Source organism: Nothoprocta perdicaria, unplaced genomic scaffold (genome assembly GCF_003342845.1).
Source record: "Nothoprocta perdicaria isolate Ctin4 unplaced genomic scaffold, notPer1 scaffold_12, whole genome shotgun sequence".
NCBI classification, from domain to species: Eukaryota; Metazoa; Chordata; class Aves; order Tinamiformes; family Tinamidae; genus Nothoprocta; species Nothoprocta perdicaria.
In genome coordinates this window covers 7,019,768-7,041,247 of record NW_020454316.1, presented here as the reverse complement: position 1 = coordinate 7,041,247, position 21,480 = coordinate 7,019,768, and the positions used below count along the sequence as shown (strand labels likewise).

Below are 21,480 nucleotides of genomic sequence, written 5' to 3'. Positions count from 1 at the left end.
CAACTGAGCAGGCCATGGCAAATCTCTGCTCTACTACACTAACAAAACACTAAAAAATGCAGTTTTTACAGCTCTGAGTACCTCTAAGGAGCAGAAAGCTGACAGAAAGCTGCCTTTCTGCAAACTTCCTTTTTCACRTGAGACTAGTTTTTCCCATGGTGACAAGTGAGAACTTTAGGTTGCTCCGTGCTTTCTTCAGCAGAAAACAGAGAACACATGGAGAAGGACAAGCACAAAACAAATTAACACAGTCACTGAATGTGGAATGGACCTTTGGAGATCACCTAGTCCAATCTCCCTGCACACGCAGGGTCTCCCAGAGCTGGCTGCACAGGGTGGCATCCAGGTGGGTTTTGAATATCTCAGTTAAGGCGACTCCACAACTTCCCCAGGCAACCCACTCCAATGCTCGGCCACCCTCGCAGTCARCAAGTTTTTCCTCAAATTCAGGCAGAATTTGCCTGTGTTTCAGACTTTGGCCGTTGTCTCTTGCCCTGTTGCTGGACAAGATTCCTATTGCACATGCTCATCTGCACATAAATTGATTCTCCCCTGAACTTTGGAGCCTTTTATGCAGATTGTGCTGAGTGACCAAGAATAAATCCCAGTTCACATCAAGGCTGTTAAAATAAACAAATAACCCAGGGAAATGGGCATCCAAAATACTTCAAGCACTAGAAAATTCAGGGTAGTATTTTTGCCCACAATACACCTGCAGAGAGAAAAACAAACAAAATCCTCCACTGACTCTTTTTTGGACACACATCTTCTAAGATGGATATTCCAAAAAGCCACTTCCCTTTGGCATTATTGTCTCTGCTTCCAAATCTCACCTCCACACAACCACCCTACACACACCCACCATATCCTCTGCCTACAGCCGCACCACGCTCCCAGCATGTCCCAACTGACAGGACAACAACGTGTGACACTGTTGAAAGGTGACTGGCAGCAGGAGCACAACGGCCTTAGCGCAGAGCAGCTGCACAAGCTCTCCCCAGGGAGGCACAAGCTTTTCTGTTTCACCATAACCTTACATGAATTTCSTGAGTTTAATGTCTGACACCTCCAGGTGATTTTCTTTCACGCACAAGTCGAGGGCTGATGARGCGACAAGAGGAGCCGCACGGCCCAGGTCCCCTTGAGAGAGCTCCAAGGGAGGGGAGGTCACATCTCACACTCTACATATTAAAAACCAACATCATGGCAACAATGTGCGACCCAAGCACTGCTCTGGAGGAAGCCTGGGAGCCACCTCACCTGCATTACCATGCGACTCCTGTACAAACTGGAAGCAAAGGCTTATTTTAAGTTCAAAAAGTAGCTGATGGAGTTAAGGTGTTATCTAGTGAGGGTCAAACATTTTCCAGGGTTGTGTGAAGCAGTTTTCCATGCTGGCYAACCTATAGATACACACTGCCTACGCCCAGAAGCCAGAAACATTAACATCTGTTAGAAGTGTCAGCTACTCTTCTTCCCCCGTTATTATTTTTATTCTGTGTTGCGCATTGACTGACACCGATGCCATGGCATGGAGCCATCAAGCGCTACAGACAGCAAGAAATAACTCAGGTAGTCCTGGAACTGCTTGCAAACAAAGAAAGCTGCCACTTTCTTTAAAAAATATATAGTTGTAAGTCTAAACTTCTACGACAACATTCAATTGTGGAATAATGAGGTAGAATGAGTTACCAGGTAAGAAAAAAGGCGAGTTATTCAAGCTTGTATTTAAAGGTCATCATAGTTAGTGCAAYGTGCTGTGACTGACTCGAACCTAGATGGTGCAAGATGAGCGCGGCGGGGCAGAGGAGCCGCAGCGTTCGCAGCCCGAGCAGAGGGGCCCGCGGGGATGTCAGCGAGCGGCAGAGCGCTCCCCTGCGACCAGCGGGATGTCGTYCTGCTCTCCTGCCATTTCTGCACCTGCGTCTCCCATCCCTGCGTGGCTCTGGCTCCCTGGAGCCCAGGCGGCAGGGCCAAAGCATCCCCAGCCCCAAACACTTGTTCTCAGCAGCTCCTCCGGGAGGAATTGCTCATGGGGTGCTCATAAAAAGCAACTTTATGTGCTTTCTGGGTGGAACCCGTGAAGAATTAGCAATATCATCTTGCTCTTCAGCGGACAGAAGTCAAGCTTATGGGAGATTTTGTTACAGCAGTTKCGCACCCCAGTATCAAAGCACTTTAGCGTGAATGAAGGCTGTATCAGCAAAACCCCCACTTTGGGAGAATAGCTTATTGCTCTCCATTCCCTGCAGGGAGACTGTCTCAGCAAAAGYATTCTGCCACTGCTACAATGCTCTATCACAGGCTTTCACAGCACGGAAAACATCTCACCGTGTCCCCACACAAGAGCTGGGCTAGCAGAAGTGTGTAATGCAGGCCTGCTAGCACCTCTAGCTGCTCAATTATTTCAGGGAAGTCTAGAAGCAGGAAAAGCCTGCTGCAATTAGCTTAAGAAGTGAATTGTAAAGCTTCCCGCGTCGCAGGGACCTTCCAGGGAACTAGAGCCAGGTTACGATTTTGGAAGAAGGCAGAAGGCAGCTTCTGTCAACSTGCTCCAAATGAGCCCAACAACCTATTTCTGATCAGCCTTGCTTTGAGCTATGCCACCAAAACACAATACCGGGAACCCTGATCGAACTTGATAAAATTTGTCCCTCCAAAACACACAGGGTCTCCAAGCAGAAGCCAGTTCCACGGAGACACAACAGGAGCAGGAGGGGAGACCCACACTTGGGTGCCATTCCCCAGTTACCTCTGCAGCCAGCTGTCCTCAGAYGGACTCTGCAGAGCTTTGACTGCCCCGGGGTTAAATGGCAGTCAAGGGAGAACCAAGCTACCAGCAGCCAGACACACTCATGCTGGAAGCCTGAATGCTTTGCCTCCAACGAGACGCAGACTCCTTTGAGAAAGAGCACACTGGAAAAGCCAAACTAGTTTCGAAGGGGAGAGGTACTAGGGTATAACATTTCTCAAAGGCAAATCACAGCAGACCAGGAACCTGCATCACTGATAGCCCACAATGCTGGGCCAGTTCCCAGTGCCAGGATCGTAGCTATCACCAAAGAGCCAGTCACCCCAGAGCGAGTCCTGCAAACGGGCAAGAATTTCTTGCTGAACAACTGTATTTAGATGTTGTGTGACCACCTTTCAAGCCTGGGGCTGCAACACCACGGGAGGTATTTCCATTCTGCACCAAGGAAATCCATTGCTGCCTTCTTTAAGACCACTCTGCTAAGTTGGAGCATGAAAATATRTTTCATGTGCCAACGGCAATAAGCAGAATTAAAAACCCTCACTAAAGCAGGTGTCAGATCTGGCTACTTTTCATTACCTTTTCCACTTGGTCCTATTAGAAAGTTATAATATTTTGTGTTTCACCTTGTGGGGCTGGGAGGGTGGGATAATTGTTAGGAGCACTGTACAAATCCAAGAAGAGCTTGACAACAAAACATCAGTCCAGTTCACTAACTACCAAGGGCCAACCAAGGCAGTCAGAYCGTGTGGCCATTCAAAATCATGCCGGCAGTTTTCACTAAAGATGGAACAAGAATCCAAACCAGACTCCATCCCATTTCCTGGCTAGCAAAGGTTTTAGCAATATCAATGAGCTAGTGTTTTTATTTTCTTTTTTTTTCCCTACACCTCACTCAAACCTTGTCTTATCAACCTTCCCTCTCACCCCTCCGATCCTCCTCAATGTCCCCAGATCCCCCAAGGTCCAGCACTTTCAAAAAGCAAATCATCACCTACTGATTTTTTTCCCCTCTAATCTGCTGACGATTGTAAAAGAACAAAACATCAGCATTTTTCCAGGGTTCATTAGAAAACTTTTGCACAGCGTGACATACATTTTAGCACTTCAGTATGTGCTGTGAGCAGCCAGAGCAGCACGTGTCAGGGGACGAGCTGCTCTGTGCTCAGATACACCTGGGTCACGTCGCCACAGCAGAGCTGCGGGTTACAGAGCCAAGAGGAACCACGTTCCCAGGGATCTGACACAGACGCGTCGCGCTGCAGGCAGATGAAAACTGCTGGACTACAAACGTTTGGCTTATTCCCTTTCTGTCAATTCTATAAATTAATCTTCGGAAAACTGCAACTACCCTGTAGCCAAACCAGAACAACTTGGAAAAAACAGTCTACACTCCACTGTGCAGTTATGAAATACTTAATTTTAGACAGAGTTAAGTGTTTGTGGATTTTCTTCTGCTGTGAGTTTAGCTGGCTGACTTCACCCTGATGTGGCTGAGGCACCTTCATACACTACATTTGACTAAATATAATTTAGGTGGACATCTAGCAACTTCCTTTATTATAAGATATGTTTAAAACTGTAATATAGTGGAAAATGTATACATATATTTCTTMGTTTCCAACACTGAAAAAAGCTACACTTATCAGGCAATAAAGACAATCCCCCTAACCAGTTCTGGCAAGCAGTGTTCCCCTCCAGAAAGCTCAACAGCTCCAAGACCCATGGAGCAGGCCAACAGGCCTGTGAAGCCTATGGCCAAGAGCCAGAGCACCTCCCGAGACCAGTCCTGGCAGCAAATGCTCACAGGGAGTTTACAGAAGCCCTGCCTGCCGTCTTACTAAGCGGAGCATCACTTACAGGCTGCTAGCCAAGAGAATCATTCATTTCATATAGCTGCGTAGGAACTTCACTAGCAGCTGACCATGCAAATATTGGGACAATATTTAAGTTACATACACACAATTGTTTTAAATTAAAGCTTTAAACCGAGCTGAAATCTTTGAGTGTTTAAGAGCATATGTTTGGCTTTCTAAATTCTGATTGCAGTTTTTAAAGCAGAAAATGCACAAAAACACCTGCGGAGACCTGGGTTCTCTATGGATGCGAGTCCTGCTTCCCCTGCTACCGCAAACGACAGCCTAACACCTCATGCTGTGCAAACAGTGCAGTCGGACTTCGACAGCAGCCATCGAGAGCTTCAAAATGCTGCAGAACTTCAGCTCAGGGCTTCAGCTACAACAGACTCTCAGATCTGCTTTAGGAGCCGGGTGGCTAAACACAYATTTTGTTATTAGACATTGACTTCYTTTCAGTAACTTTTTCCTTAAGAGAACTGAGCTGCTGTGCAGGGTTTCTACTCTGTCTCACACCAGCTACAATCATAAACTAAACAAGAACATGAAAGTGTGAAACTGGTGCATTCTGCATATCAGACCTTTGGCACTTCTTGACCATCCATCGCATTTAAATGCTGAATCAGAGTCCTTCATTCTCTCTGCACAGACTCATTTGAAATGGAAATACCCCAAACCAAGTTCTTGAATATTTCAGTTCTTGAGTCTATTGCTAAGCACACAYGCTTCTCATAATCACGGGTGTTGAGATTATTTTTCTCTTTTCCTTTCAATTTTAAAACAAGGATGAGCCTGACAACATTAGCTATTTCAARGTGGCAAAAGAAAATGTTGCATTAAATTACAAAAATACCAAATAAAAAGAATTGCTACTTGTTTTTTGCAATTGCTTAGATGCAAAAATAAGATGCCAGTATTTTTCACGAGCACATAAATCTCCATCTAAAAACACATGGGTTCACCAAATAGGAAAAAATAGACACCAAGTACCAATGGGTGCCATGTTGTYTTTGGCTGTGTGACTTCTGAGTATAGCAGAAACAGTGACTAAAGGGTGACTATAACATCCTCACATTTATAAATAAATGTTGTCTCTTGCAGAACAGACAACCCAGAAATACAATATCCATAACTAGTCTAGGAGATAGTAGCAGGTAACCATAGTTATTCTCTTTAGTGGAATCCTATTTGATCACTTGTATTTTTGTTAGGTTTTGTACAATATTCCTATCATAATAGCTCTTTATTACCTGTGATTATCTAGTCTCTCAACCATGAATCTTCCAGTAGTAAAACACCACAATTAAATAACTATTTCCTAAAATCTGAACCCTTTGCTTCCTTCAAGATACAGATCATTTGACCAGAGAGTTGCTCTGCTAGACAGAGAGATGAAATACAGACATACTGAGTCTAATGGTGCTCATTCCCAGATCATCCGTGGTCAAGACGCTGGATTCCATTTTCTGCTTTCTCTGCTCTGATTAACAGTGAGACCCAGGATGCAAAAACATCACCAAGCTGTTGCACCAAAGCTTCCTGGAGYGGTAACAGGCATTTCTTTACACAGACACAGAAAATACAGGGTACTTCTGCAAGAGCAAACGTGAGCTCCCCATTGAGTCGCCAGCTGCCATCCTCCCTCAGACTTGCTCACCAAAGGCAGTCGCCAAGAGCTGAACGGGCCCGGAGAACCTTTTTTGCTAGATGGTGAAGTCGAGGTGCAGGGCGCTATGTGAGCACATCTGGAACCGGAACCTGGAACTCTTGCGTTTTCTAGTCCTGCTTTGGGAAAGTTTCAGCCAGAGCTGTAGTTACCCGACTCATGCAGTGAAGATTTAAAAAAGAAAATAAAATATAGATACTTGGCTGTTTCAAAAGACTCTTGAGACAACTTTATAGAAGGCACAGACAATTTAGACAATTTACTAGTGTCATATGTTTACAGGGGGTAAATTGCAGATGGCTCTTTATGAGAAGGCAGCACTTGCTAATACAAGTTACCATGAAACTACCATTGTTTTAATTCAAGTCACTGTGTCATTACTGCTAAATATCTTAAAGCTGAGTATACAATTAATCCATGTCACCAATGCAGATAATCTGCAAACCATTGGAGCYGTTTAATCTAGTGCTTTTAAAAGGAGGAAGGGGAAGAGACAAAAGAAATTATTAGACTTCCAGTAAGCAGAAGACAAAGCCTATTAGTCAGAGGCAAATAAAGAAAAGGAAGTCAGCGAGATAAGATGCAGACCCCTAGGGAGAAAAAGCTAGAGAGAAGGCGGCCAGTCTGGGAATGCTGATGGAGGCTGTTAAGGGGTTCCCTTTCATCTTCTGGTGCCTAGCAAGTCCCTCAAGTATTTACAGACTGGTCTTTCATCCTGCAAGAATMCTGGCTAGCAATCTTCAACACTTTCCTTATTTTTTAAGTTGAGGATGAAAGTTCTATTTTTCTAACAAATCCCATTCCTTCATTTTTACAGTTTCTTTTTAGCCAGAGATGCATATGTTACATTCATTGCTATAAATCCATGCTCCTAATGGAACATGTACACTGGTTTGCACTTCACAAGCTCTTACACGCAGTCCAGCCCAAAGCTGAGGGGATTCATAGCACTGCGTGGCTCTGAACCATTGAATAGAGCAACAGCTCCCCAGCACCTTAAAGAAAACAGACTGTTACAATCTGGGAAAGTTCAGAACGGTACAAGAGGTACTCACAGTCCTGCAGGCTTGGAACTGCATCTGCTTGTATCCTATTCCCCTTTAAATCACTTTCTGTCACACAAAACTGTAGCTTCACCAGGTGTGAACACTTAGGAGAATTATATCCATCCCCCATCCTTCCACTCCCTTAGCATCCGCTTTATTTCCCCCTGTCTCAATATATATCAACATGACATATGGGTTATTTTTCCCAGTCCTTAGCTTGAATCACAAGAAGCATCAGAACCAAGTCTCTTCATCAATACACAGAAAATTACAAATGTGTCCTTTTTCACAGGAGTCCACCAAATGCTCTGTGAGTCTTCCCTCACCCTTCCCATAAATCCTTCTCCAGCTAATTTCAACAAAAAAAAAAGCTCTTAAAAAGTATCTGTTCTCGTTTGTGTTTCCAACTCACCCTTTCAGCTCAATTGATAACCTCTTTTTACATAATCCATACTAAGTGCTACAGAAGCAAGATGTAATTAAATGAATTTCCAAGCTCAAGAAGTTTTAAGAGCTACTAATGCATATTAGCTAAAATGTGCTATGAACGTGCCAATGTTCAATCTCAAAATAAAGCAAATAACTGCTTGGAATAGGCACCAAATCCAGCTTCAAATATCCAGAAGCAGATTACAAATCGTACTACAGGTCATTGGTTTCAACATGAAAAGGAGTTTCAAAAGCATCACACTGAGCTGTCAAGCAGTATCACAGCTGTAAGCTTTTCCATGACTAGTTTGGTAAACTTGTTCAAGGATTGCAATAACTCATGTCTGCACAGAACTTGCTCTTAGGAAATAACCTGCATTTTGGAAATCTTTACAAAAGTTGCTATTTCCAGTAAGTTTCTAATGCCAGTCATATTTCATGAATTTGAACTAATTCAACATAAATCATAAGCTCTGTTTTTTCTGCTGTCCTACAGGAAACCCTTGCTTTAGACCGTGCGCTGTCTTTCACGTACAGGGAAATAGTTCCACAGACTATTAACTAGCATCTGTATGTAAGCTTTTAAAGACAAAGTACAGAACGGACAAGAACATGAATCCTTTACTTCCTATGTAGCCTTAACCAAGTGACCACTTTTTGCCTTCTGAAAAGTATCTTATRGCTGGAAAACCTGCAGCAACAGAGTCCAGAAGTACTCAAGAAGCCCTAGTCTCTCCACCCTTCGCCCAAATAAAGCACAAATGCCTTAGTTATACATTAACTGTTGAACAAAGAGGCTCTCAAACAGATAATGAGCACATTTTTAGAGGATGTCTTTGGATCAGCCACTCTCCCAAAACAGGCAGGCCACGCAGCAACGCTAAAACCAACAGCAAGGCCTGGTGCAAGTTTTGAGAAACATGTCAGCCCTGTGCTTGTTATATCACTACATGCCTMTTTCCGAGCACTTCACCCATTTCCCCTCTAAGTCATATCGTAACGCACTATCCTTAGAAGTAATGATAATAATAAAATAGCAGTGGACCACTGCTGTATTCTGCTACTTGGCACCTGCCTCCTCGGCTATCAATGCAACACCTTGAAACAGAGCGCACCAGCAGCCTTAATGACCCACCAACAACCAGCTATTCTGTCCAGCAACCACAGCGCTGGCAGCAGAGGCATACTCCTTAAACCAATATTTGCTTTGAGCACAAGCGACGCCAGTCGCAGCTCAAGCTGCTCCGAGCGGCCYGCCGGTGTCACGGCCGCCCTGGCGACCGGCACCGACTGCAGCCTTCGCGGCACGGGAAAACACGCTCCGCAGAGGGAGGCAAAGTTAAGTACGCAGAAGGAAACAGCGCCATGCCAAGGTGGCACGCTCAGGTTGTGAGAAACATCTCAGGAATAAGTTATATTTTATGGTCTGTTTTTTTCTTTTCTTGTTTTTCCCCCTCTCTAGGCAGCGGGCACAGCCAGCTCCGAGCCTGACGCTTTCCCGGGGAGACGAGGAGTATTGGGGCACAGCGGATGATTCGCCCTGCCCGGGGGGCTCTCCCGCTGCCCCGAGGGAGGGGGGCTCCAGAGGGGCCCTTTAACGCACGTACCGGCCAGGACAGCGCCCAGCGCTCCGCAGCGAGGCGAGGGCCGGCCCAGGGCACGAGCGCCGCCCGCGCGGCTCGCAGGGCCCGCGGGCAGGAAGCCCGGAGCGCGAGCGCAGCCGTCGCCCCGGCGGCTCCCGGCCGAGCCGCGCGGCCCCAGCCCCTGCTCCGGCCCCGGCCGCCACCAGCCCCCGTAGCGCGGCGCCCGGCACGGACGGCAAGAGACATGGTCCAATTCACTCACCCTCCGCGGCTCCCGGCGCGACGCTGCCGCCCCCTCCCTGCCCTGCATCACTTCCGGGGATGGGGAGTCAGCTGGCGGCGCCGCGCCGCGACGTGCCTGACGCCGCACGCACGCTGAGGGCAGGGCGGGCAAGGGGCCCGCGCGCCGCCGCCCCTCGCCTCTCGCCCACCGGAGCCGGGGGGAGACGCGGGTAGCGGCGCGGCGCCGCTGCGGCAGGGAGGGGAGCGGGACCCCCGCGCGCCCCTTCCCGGAGGTAAAACAGCGTGACGGAGATTGGGAAAGCGGCGCGGGCAGGGAGGGCGAGTGCAGGGAAGGGCAGAGGCCTGGGCGCTGGGGCCGCTCCCCCCCCCCCAGCTCCTCGCGTTGGTTCAGCCCAGCCGCGAGCGGGGCAGGGAGGAGGGGGCAGAGCCACCCGGCCGCCAGGGGGCGCCGCCCCGCACCGGGCAGTAACGCGGGCGGGGACGGGGCCGCCCGCGCCATCTTGGGGCCGCCCCGCGGGCTGCGGGGCTCGTGCTGCACTCGCCGTTGGCCCGAGCGGCCCCGGGAGCGGCGGGCGACGTCTCGCCCCGGGCTTGGGGCCTCCCCCAATGGGGCCGCGGCGGCCAATGAGTTCCAGCAGCTTTGCGAGGGAGCAGAGTTTGAATGTCCTGTAAAACCCAGTCCTGGGGAAGGGCCCGGAGCTAGTGCCCCCAGGAGCCCTGTGTGAGCCCCCCGAGGCTCTGACAGCAAAACTTACCCCTTAGAGGTGGATTCAAACGCTTGGTTTCTAAAGAGTCAATCCATTTCCTTACAAGATGTGCTTGGGTAGAGTGTCCACAATGTAATTAAAAAGCCTCAGTGCTTCTCCTGGGAATTGAGTACCTGAAAAGCATGGGATTCACAAAAGGGGCTTTATTAAACGAACCAAGGAACAAATAAAGGGACAAAGGCAGCTTGTTCATCTCCCACATTAATATTTATACGCTTGTGTCCCTTCCCAAGTTTGGGATAGTTCTGCTCAGGTGTTTGGTGGCATTCAGCTCAAGGCCAGGGCAGGGGGGTATAAGGTACATAAATCCCTTAGGTTTCTGTATGCTTCTCTATTATGTAAGAAAGGTCATTCAAAGATAGCTGAGATTTTGTTCTTTCTGCTAAATTTCTAGCACTGCATTAAAACTTCTCTGCTTTTGACTTAATAGCTAAAAGCAAAGGAGGAAAAAGCATTTCTAAATCTGTGAGAGCCTGAGCGACAGTGTTGCACAGGACAGTTATATTCTTTCAGATTTTACTTGGACAGTGTCTTATTTTAGGAGAAAATTGAGAAGTATTTAAAGCAGTTTCTTTTTCCAGCTTTTCTCCTTCCTATCTCCATAGTCTAAGTCTGCATTTCTAGTGTTCCTGAGGTGGCTACTTCATTAAAACACAGGACTCTCCCCCAGAGCACATTTACGTCCCACCAAAACCAGCTAACGCTTCAACAACCACGAAATCAAGAAAATGAAAATTGGGTGACCTAAAGGGACTAGTTAAAGGCTTCCACTTCCATGCATTCACACGTGACAGAATCCTAATTGTTTACAATGTCACTTGTTTGAAAAGCCATAGGGAAAGCAGTGATAAAACCTAAGCCTTTTGCTATTGAGTTAGATTCCCTTTGCTTTCAAAACCCTTTTTCTGGTCAAAAGACCCCTCTGTATTTCAGGGGGAGCCAAGTTCAGTGCCAAATCTCAGGCGTGCAGAGAATGGCAGAATCCACGTGGCCGCTGATGGACAGCATAAGTACAAAGACTGCGAGAGGAGGGTTCAGAGGTGCTCATCAATGCTGCAGAGCACTTCAGTTTGCCAGCCCGGAGATACAGGCACAACAAAATCTAAAACCATGTGAAAGTCACCTTCTTTTCAGCTGACACCAAGCAGCAAAATGGTTCTTTTTCCACTRAAGAGAGCGCGGCACCAAAGGCACTTAGGTTATAGGTGGAAACAATGAGGAAATGCTTGGAGTTGGATTCAACCCTGATGGCAATTTCTTGAAACATACAGGCTTGCATCACTGGTAAAAATTGAGGATGTGACACAGTTATGGAAGAATATGATCTTTTGTCTTTATTTTTCATCGTGTGAATATTTTGGCTCTAGCTTTGCTATGATTTGGGTTCAACTGAATCTTTTTGGTTAAAAAAAGAAAAGTGTGAATGCTAAATCAAAAGTGAAAGACCCCTCACGTTGCTGCTTTGTTAGGTAGGTGCTGCAGCCCAATGTTTGCAGTGGCTGGACTAGCTGTCACAGGCCACTAAATCCTGTTGATTTGAGTAAGAGAAGGTAAGATGAAGGTGGAAAGTGGGTTTCAAGATTTGGCATCACTGGAAGGTTGCCCTGCCTGCTACCAGAATCCCTGATACCATCTCTCCTCCCTGTACAGGGACTGCCTGTCCCAGTGTTGTCCCTCATGGAAACGAGGGGCTGAAGCCCCTGCGGGTGCAAGAGCAGGGCTCTTTCACGGACATGTGCAAGGGATGAATATGAACTACTGACTTCTGGTTACTGTGCACACCTGTGAAATTTAGTGATCTGTTGATTATCTGTTGCATTAGCAGCAGGAGAGAGAGAACAGGTGAAATAAAGTAGTTTTAACATAAAATAGACAGGAGCTTAAAAAAAAAAGCTAGCCACACAGTGGATTTGAAAATACGAGATATGTATTTCCATACTGGCAGAAGCTAATAGTTTTCTGCACAATGGTGTTGATACCTATGCTTTTGAATTATGTCACTTATTTCCGTAACAGAAACGTGACGACGGCTTTGATGCAGCAGCCAGTCCCCCTGCAGTTTGTCATTGCAGCTTTAAGACTCCTTGCCAGTAGCAAAGCAGCTGTCAGACAGGAGTTGTGTCGTGCCTAAGCAAAACAATCTAAATATGAGAAGTTCAAAGGGGCTTTTTTAAAATTATTCCACCCAGGGCTCCGTTCCCCACCTCTCTCCCTCTCGGCAAATATGGTTCCAGCATCAGCACTAAGTCTCTGTATGTTGCTAATGAGTGCCCTAGTTAGCTCAGATGCAAGAGAGGGATCCATTGTTTAAAATATTCTTTTTTTTTCCCCCCACAGGCTATTACTTTCACCCTTTGTTTCCTAAAATCCTCTATGCACGGCTGGCAGATTTGATGTTTAAAGTCAGTAGTTGATACTTGTCTTGAAAAGAAAGGATAAAGCAGACTTACGACTCCAGCAGCGGAGCTGTGCACAGGGGAGGAAGCCGCTGGATGCCCCTTCTCGCTCCAGCTCCTCCCTAGGGCACGGCTGCACTTCAGCTGCTCCGTATGAGGAGGCTCCTTGCAGCTTGTCCTGCCTTTGCTTTGTGCCGCTGCTCTGGGGGAACGCTTTGCAGTGCAGTTGACAGATACTTTTGCTTACTGTTACACAAACAACTTAAATTCTGTACAAACCTGAAAATAGCAAAAGGTGTTTTAGATTATTTAACTTTTGCATCAACCATCCAAGAAAAAAAAAAAAAGAAAAAAATGTGTGTTTATTTCCCAAAAGAAAAATTTGTTATTACATTTTGCAGCCAAAAGGATCATTTGTTTTAATTATCACCCAAACCATTTGCATTTTCATCGTGCAGTAACTCATTAACTGCTCGAGCCTCCTTTGCAGGCTTGGAGACAACAGGATATTTCATGTGCTTGATGTGCGTGCTGATGGCCGGGGTTGCGTGTAGATGAAAGGCACAATACAGCCCGGCAGTGTCAGAGCCGCCTGCCACGGCACCCAGCAAACGCTCCCTCTGAAGCCAGTGCTCAGCTCACTTCCAGAGACTTCCCTCCAACAGTCAGCTCCAGAGAAGCCGGCAACCTAACGCTTCCACCGCTGCTGCGTTGTGCACGGACACCTACCTTTGACCTCACGGCTTGTTTTGTTGCAGGCCACAGGGGCGAGTTGCCTGCAGTTAACGCGGGCGCCGGCGGCTGAGCGCGGGGTGCGACGGCCGCACCAGGAGACGAGAGGGCTGGAACATCCACTTAGCATTCCAGAGAGGTGCAGCGTAATTACGGGGTAAATGCCGAAGATTTAAGTAGGAAGATGAGTAACTAAAAGGACATGAAAGCCTCCCTTATCTTTCTGTCCCACACAAATTAATTTTGCACACCCACAAAGCTAATACAAGTGTCACTTGACAAAGTTACACCTAAAACACGATCTGTACCGTCACTTACCTTTCTGTAGGTGTGAGCTCTGTTTATTCCAAAGGAGGGGGGAGTCTCATTTACAGGGTTTGAAATTGGAAGTAATTCTGCTGCCCTAGTGGAATTACTCCATTTTCACGTTATTCCTCAGATCACAGCCTGACCCACATTTTGGGGGGTTTTGTTCTGCTTGCTTTTATGCCTTTAGATTGAGGGGGAGGAAGGCTTCTCACACCTTCATTTATGTGTCACTGCAGGAATGGTTTCCAAGCAGGTGTGTAATGTTAGAAATTGTTAATTAAACTCAGAAGTGGGATCAGCTGGTTGCCTGCTATGTACGAAATCTGCTTCGTGTCTTTTCCAGCATGCAGGGCGTGCAGCCAGAAAAGCAGTAGCAGGAACCTGCAGCCTGTACCTATACCGGGGCAAAGGCAAGGGGCTCCACAGCCCTGTATTAATTACAGCTCTGAGGAAATGAATAAATTCTAGGCAAGGGGGGAGAAGCAACTAGTGGTAAAAATAAGTTACAGAATTTAAAATAAAACCTTTATAGATGCAACCAGGCTGTCGGTATTAAATCCAAAAGTGAGAGGTGTGATTACAGCCCTGCACAGAGGATCATGTGATCCTAAATTCTGGCCTCTGAAATTATCTGATGCTTAGGTCAGAATTAAAACCTATATTAAAAGCTTTGTTTCTTCCCAAGGTATTCCTCTTATTTGCCTTTATAGATTACAAGGCACCTGAATGGAAGGTCTTCTACCTTCTCTTAGCTGTCAGCAGGGAATAAGAGCCTCACGAGCGCAGCCAGAAGTGAGACTTCAGATGAAGGCAGAGGGGGGAGACCAGGAGAGGCTCTAGGTGAGGACAACGTTGGTGACTTAAGGTTGTGCTGGGCCAGTTCACGTAGCTGAACTGTACATAGTTTTTGCAAAATAATGCACTTTTGTAGAGAAAGGCAGTGATTCTTCACATAGTTGAGTGCTTTATGTATGAGTAATTTTATTGCCTGAATAGAGTGGATAATGTGAAGTATTTACTCCAAGGTGTTTGAAGAAGTGGGACTGCTCATCTGATTGATTGTGGATATTTGTTTCCAAGAAATGTCATAAACATTTACTAGAAATAATTTCTTCTATATACGAAGAATCGTGTTTATCTCTCAAGGGCAATATACAATTGGTTAAACATTTTAAATTAAGAATAGCAAATAAAAATGTTCTCTCAAGATTCAGGAAAATAATTTTATGTCTATAACTATTAAAATCCATAACGAGGTGAAACAACAGTCTTTAGATCATAGCGTGGTTAACATAAAGAGCAGGGGTCAAATTCTACCTTTAGGTTAGCATCCATGATTCAGGTTTTGATGAGGCGAAGATCTCGTGAATGTCTGAAGTCACAGACACTCATTGCGGTGAAAAAATGACCTGCAGATTAGCAATATTTCAGATTCAGCCACTTGGGAAGGGTGCAGCCCGAGAGCTGCTTGATTAGAAACCTCCTCCCAGTGTGTTTCTTGGCAGAGGCCGCACGTTGGCCGGGCGGCCCCCGCGCCCCCCCAGTGCCTTGTCCCCTGTCACCGAGCACTCCCTGCACGGGCAGGTGGGCTGCCCGGCCACCCTGCGCCAAGCCGGCCTCCCGCGCAGCCGTCCCCATCGCAGCCGTCCCCATCGCAGCCACCAGGGCCCCTGGTCCCGGAGCAGAGTCAGCCACAACAGCTCCAGGCTGGCCAGTGGAGCCTGAGACAATCAGATATTATTGACCCTTACTTCTCATTGCATCCATAATAATCTTTTACTTACACACTTCACAGTGTTGCCACATTTTATTTTTGGATAGTAAGGAATCTTTGACATTTCTGTAATATTTTTCTTTTTTCTTCTTTTTTTTTTTTTTTTTACTAGCGATGTATTTATCACAGGGATATTCAACGTCTGGGATGGAGTATTGGTGCCACTTAAATGACAAAATACTCATTTATATAGAATGAGAAAGGATTTCATTCCTGGTATTTCACAGAGATTCCAGGCACTATTGCAGGCTTATTCAGCAGAGAAACTAGGTAGTCAGATTTCTGAAAAACAAGACAGTTGGGACTGCCCTAAATCCACAACAAGAGTCTGCAACACAGCAGCATTTCCAGCCTCTTCTGTAATGCTTAGATCAAACTGCTTGCATCACCTTTTAAGTATCAAACTGCAGCTGAATCACTGTTACACACTGTAATGGAATCACAAAGGAGCTTCTTGGCACCTGAAACCTACACTGGTTTTCAGCACTATTGTAGTGGCTTCATCGTGCTTTCTGTCCACAGATTTCAAGGCACTGGCAAAGACAGGGCCCACATTGTTGCGGCAATTCTGCAGACAGAGGGATGCTCCGTAAGAGTTTCAGTGACTTGCCCAATGTCTTGTTGCAAAACAGCTGTGACACAAAACCCAGGCATCCTGGCTCCAGGACTGTGATTCAACAAAGCACTGAAGCAAGGGCTCAATTTTGAGCAAGAGTTTCAGCTGTTTGAATGGACACAGATTTAAGTGTCAGTGTCAGCTCTCCGCAGCTAATTTTCATTTACAGCTATTTTTCTCCTGTAACTCAGCAGATTTTTATATCTACGTTGGAAAATTTAAATAGATGTTTTTAAAACTAACTCAACTGTGGGAAAAAATGTGCTGCCTGCTGGCTTTAGCAACCCAGTGGTCATACACATGTTTGGGGTTTTGTATTTTTTATTCAGATGACACCAGTTACTCGACAAGAAGTTCTTGGTCTTTACCGCAAGATATTCCGAATAGCCAAAAATTGGCAATCTGCATCGGGACAGATAGAAGAAACTATTAAAGAGAAACAGTACATTAGAAGTGAAGCCAGAACATTATTCCGAAAAAACAAAAACGTACGTGGGTTTCCTTGTGCCTGTAATTTTCTGGATGATTCTTTCCTTGTGCTCTGTATTCTCTCARTATTTAGGTATTAAGATATTGAGCTGATTTCTTCAATTTTCATGCTGCTTAAAAACTAGTACAAACGTATTACAAAGTTTACTTAGCTTACAGTTTAAATTTCACCTCATAATATAATAATAAACATTTCAGATCTTCATTAACCACTTTGAAGACTAGAAGGTCTGGGTTTTCATTAAAAAAGTCAAGAAAAAACTTAATTCCAAAGATATGGCCTAAAAAGTAGTTTGAAGCATCTTTTGATGTTTTTAGAAAGCTACTTAAGTATATCATTACCTATGAAATGGCAAACAGGACTCAGTAGCTTCTTTCTTTTCAAAGCAAAACTCATTGGTACTTCTTTTAAAAGAAGGAGGCCTTTTTTTTTAAGATATATGCAAATCTTGATATTCCAAACTTCTTTCAAGAGGAACAAATATAGACTCTCTGGTAATCAAGATTCCTTTTTTTTTTTAACCATCACAGTATTTATTTACATCCTATTTTGATATAGGACAAGATTCAGCTAATGCAAAATTCATCATAAAGTGAATTTAAGACCCAATTTACACATTTCTGTGTATAATTGACTTTAATGGACATTTTCTACATGAAATGTAGCCTAAAAGGTGTCTTCTCTTTTGCCCCTAGCTATATGATGCCCCTTGCAATATGATGCCTTGCAATATGATGAATAGGTTGGTGTTGTTTTTCATGGAGATATCAGTAGTTTACATGTGTATTGTCTTTTTACTAAGAAAATACCATGTTTGGGTAAAAACCTCCCTTTAGAGCCTCAGCTCTGACATATTATGGGGCCTTATACCCAATGCCATCAGCCCAGAATTGTTAAGGCAAGTGCTAATGTTACCTTTTATGGATGTGAAAAATGCAGTCACTGTATGCCTGGGATTGCCAAAAAAACAAGCAAAAAGAAAAGTCACGTGGCTATGCAMCACTTACACTTGAGCTTCTAATTGCTAATTGCTGCATGTTCTCTTTTTACAGTTGTTTTAACTCTGTATTATCTTAGGTAACAGATGCAAAGATGATTAAACAGTGTATAGAAGAGTGTGAGGCAAGAATAGAAATTGGACTTCACTATAATATCCCCTACCCAAGACCTGTGAGTATAAATCTAGTCACAACTCTTCAGCTGTACCTACTTAGCCCTCACTTAGCACTATCAAATCATAACTTCACATTACTGTCACTGCATTGCATTTTTAGATAAGCTTGTAATTACGTGCTGTGGTAAATCAGATGAGCCAAGTGTATATTGAAATAGTCTCCATCTGTGAGTTGGCTAGTTTCTTCTCAAACTGGGAATCAAAGCTGCAGCGTGGGGGCATGAGGTAATGTCTCAGGGACTGCAAATATTTAGGTAGTCTTGACTGCGCAATGAGTTGTCATGTGTAGAAAAAGATGGTAATGGAATCAAATGGCATCAAATCTGTTAATCTTTCCACATGAGAAAATAAGTATATTTAATTATTTAATTATATTATGTTTATGATGGGTAGAAAAATTTTCACAGGCAATACCTTTTAAGTTTTCTTGTAATAAACTGCGTTGTAAGGTGCTTGTCTATCTACTTGCTTCTATTCACGTGTYCCTAGAGAAAAGCCTGCCAAATATTACTGAAATTGCTAGAACTATTAGTCATGTCTTATATTGCACCATTCAATATGCTTTCCTTACTGCCCTGTCATTTGTGTCTGTATTAGTTTCTGTTGCCTCCCACAGAGACTTTCTCTCTCTGCCTGCTGATTGCTTTACAGTCACTTCTATAGCTTCCATATCAAGCAGCTCATGGTCATAATTAATTTGCATCTTCATCTTTATTTATAAGATGCATGCGGAGGATACAGTCACGGTTGGCTTCTGTTTCACACTTAGYTTGTTCTTCTCCAAACACAAAATAACAATGCACATGGGGCAAGTAATGCTCCTAAGAATGACTTTAAAATGTATGTTCCATGGTGGTTTAAAATCCCAAAGGATCAGAGTTCTCTTGCATAAACTAGATCCCTACTTTCCAGATTTTCACCATATCTGTGCTGCTTTAATCAGTGCTTTTACTACTGTTTGCAGCTAAACAGCTATCTTGAAGGGTGACAGCCTCAGCAACAGTAACACCTGACTGCTAACACCTACAATTTTCAATCACTTAAGGGGGGGGTAAAGGTGTATGACTCCTACCAAGTCTTACGAATGACAAAGTCCCTGTTGATCAAAGCAAAAGCCTCTCACCTTGTTGCTCCTTGTGCTCAGGGCATCAATGACATTGATTGTGCATCTTAATATGGTTGTAAGCATGACAAGAAGGCAGCAGCCTTTCAATACAYACACAACCTGAAGTTATTTTGTGGTTGCTTATTTTGTGGCAGGCATGAAGCACAGTCTCCTTAACTTCTAGGACTTCTATGCAGGAATTCATAGTGTTTTCTGGGTCTTTTAAAGGCCTTGTTCTGGAGTGCCATCTGCAGTACTATTTCAGTGTTTCAGCATGGCCATCTGACCTCAAACTACAAAACAAACTTACTAAAACTTAAAATGTACAGGATTTAAATGTTTATCTGTATATTTTACACATTAAATACAACATTTTGGGCCTGAAAGTTAAATCACTCATCATTCTCGGACAGCTATTCTAGAAATTTAAGAAAAAAATGGTTTGGGACAGTTTGGTTGTCCTCTATCAAGTTAAAGCTGAATGAAACCTACTCTGTATATGGCTTCTTGTAGCTTCTCAATGTGTAACTAACTGGTGGGATTCTGTTTTCTAGATTCATCTGCCTCCTATGGGTCTTGCTTCTAAACAAGGCCGTGCATTTCGACACCAGGAAAAGCTGAGGAAATTTTCCAAGCCCATATACCTGAAATCCCATGATGATATTTCATAACTCATCATTCAAGCTGTGATGTGTTTGGACTCTAATCCTGCAACTCTTTTTTTTTTGTACAACTGTGAATGCAGCTGTTTTGGTCACATGCTCACACATTTCCTGAGGCCACTAAATACAATGCATATGATGGATAAGGTTGGTCTGGTATTTATTACAATTCACTGATGACTGATCAATAAAAGTATAAGTTTTCAAGGAGGGAGGTGTTATGCGAAGATTACTTTAACATTAGGAAAAATTACAACAGTTTCTAAAACACTGCTGATCCCTGAGAGCAGAGTTCTTCGGCAGTTAGAATGGAGACTATTGTGCTCAACTGCGATTCAAGGTAGTRCCTTACATAAGGGTCAGCAAAAAGCAAAATGTCCAAGAGAATCAAGCAGACCCAGTGCCTCCAGAGCCTCCGATTGCAAGTATGAATTTCTTTCTTTTGGAAAGGAAGTGGGTGCTGAAAGATAAAGTCTGGAATTCCATTACACAACTAAGACTAAAACAATAGTGTTGGGTTGCTCGTGTTCTCATAAATGGATGGAGGAAAAACTTTCTCAGCTGGGTAGCAATAAAGGAATAAGCTTTAGGTGCTTTCAGGAGCAAAACCAACATATSTCATTTTCCAAGATCTCCAACTCATCAGTAAAACCCTAGTAGAAGATGGCAAAGAGATATTCTTGTCTATCATAAAAAAAAAGGGGRAAAAATAAATAAAACCGATGGTATGGAAGAGCCTAACAGTTCCTCCCTCCAGAATGTACTTTTAAGAGTAAGAGAGATACAGGCCAATGAATGAGAAAGTAAAAGGAAATAATCAGAAGTGCTAGTCAGCATGGCAGGTACCGGCTAGCCCAATTTCTGACTACTCTCTGGCTTCAGTCCACAAAAGAATTATTCCCATGTAATTATTTCCTGGGAATGTCGCATGTGGGTAATACCTTCTACTGAACATGTAAAATGTCATTGTTCTGCTTCTCACTGAAGTTCTACAAACTTACTGCTGACAGAAAAACACAGTCTAAATAGTCTTTTCCTATCCTCATTCTGATACACTAGCRTGGAGATGCTTCAACTCAGCCAAACCAACATGTGTAAAGACACTTTTGAATGGAAGTTTAGACTCAGTCTTTGTTGTGAAGCTATGCCTTGACACTTTTAATTTGTAAAATTCATGTGTCTAATTAAGGTAGCGATACTGTGACTCACAGACAGTAAATGAGCGGTTTAAATATACTGCCTGTATTATAGTCAAATCTCATTATGGAGCATAACTATATGCTGTAGATAATTTCAAAAGCATGCCCATAAAGGCACAGAAGATTTACAGCAACTTGAAAATAACACTATGGGATTGTGTTTATTTCTTAAGGAATATACTAATATGCAGTTTGTAAAAAGCTCAAGTAGCCTGAAGTAATTCAGGGAGGTTTCAAACTTGATTAACTGAAGTTCACTGACCTGAACTGCACCAGGAGCACCATATTATTAGAGAAATTCTAAAATGCTTATTAGCCCATTMATTTTTCAAAGGAAGTGTTTGGGAAATGATGGATTAACTAATGCCTGATCATTTTCACTTTCCAGCACTGGAAGGTCAACACAGAAATTTGTTACCACCTCAAGCTACACAGCTGAATGAAGGATGTATAATAAATAAAGCTTTATTTTCAATTCTGTAGAGCAGCCTTTTCCTTCACAGCCTAAGTTAAATTTCGTATGGAAGCGAGAACCTACCTCAAACAGTATCCTTTGCTTTTGCAGGTCAAACTGTTAAACCACTACGTTGAGGGAGCAGATGTCTCACTGGTACTCATATTAAACACCAAACTTAATARCCCCTAGCAAAAGACAACACCAATTTCTTTGACAAATATCTT

The 21,480-nt window shown here is 44.2% G+C and overlaps 1 protein-coding gene across 3 annotated transcripts; it reads left to right on the top strand.

Moving 5' to 3' along the window:
- The first annotated feature begins 9,797 nt into the window (after positions 1 to 9,797).
- Positions 9,798 to 20,841, top strand: LYRM1 (LYR motif containing 1). 3 transcript variants are annotated; one of them, XM_026054125.1, is made up of 4 exons: positions 9,798 to 9,847; positions 16,499 to 16,657; positions 17,737 to 17,829; positions 19,493 to 20,841. In XM_026054125.1, the coding sequence occupies exons 2-4, from the start codon at positions 16,499 to 16,501 to the stop codon at positions 19,607 to 19,609; spliced, it is 369 nt and encodes a 122-aa protein (XP_025909910.1). In that variant the 5' UTR covers positions 9,798 to 9,847; the 3' UTR covers positions 19,610 to 20,841. The 3 variants fall into 3 exon arrangements, with proteins under 3 accessions (XP_025909910.1, XP_025909911.1, XP_025909912.1); XM_026054126.1 differs by lacking the exon at positions 9,798 to 9,847 and adding an exon at positions 13,620 to 13,627; XM_026054127.1 differs by lacking the exons at positions 9,798 to 9,847; positions 19,493 to 20,841 and adding an exon at positions 15,690 to 16,300 and having other exon boundaries at positions 17,355 to 17,737.
- Positions 20,842 to 21,480: the final 639 nt, after the last annotated feature.

What these genes read in the sequence shown, in the direction of transcription:
- LYRM1 (XM_026054125.1), top strand. Translation starts at nt 16,499, where the DNA reads ATGACACCAGTTACTCGACAAGAAGTTCTTGGTCTTTACCGCAAGATA. An exon ending in TATTCCGAAAAAACAAAAAC is followed by an intron (nt 16,658 to 17,736) that starts GTACGTGGGTTT and finishes GTATTATCTTAG; the next exon opens with GTAACAGATGCAAAGATGAT. An exon ending in ATATCCCCTACCCAAGACCT is followed by an intron (nt 17,830 to 19,492) that starts GTGAGTATAAAT and finishes TCTGTTTTCTAG; the next exon opens with ATTCATCTGCCTCCTATGGG.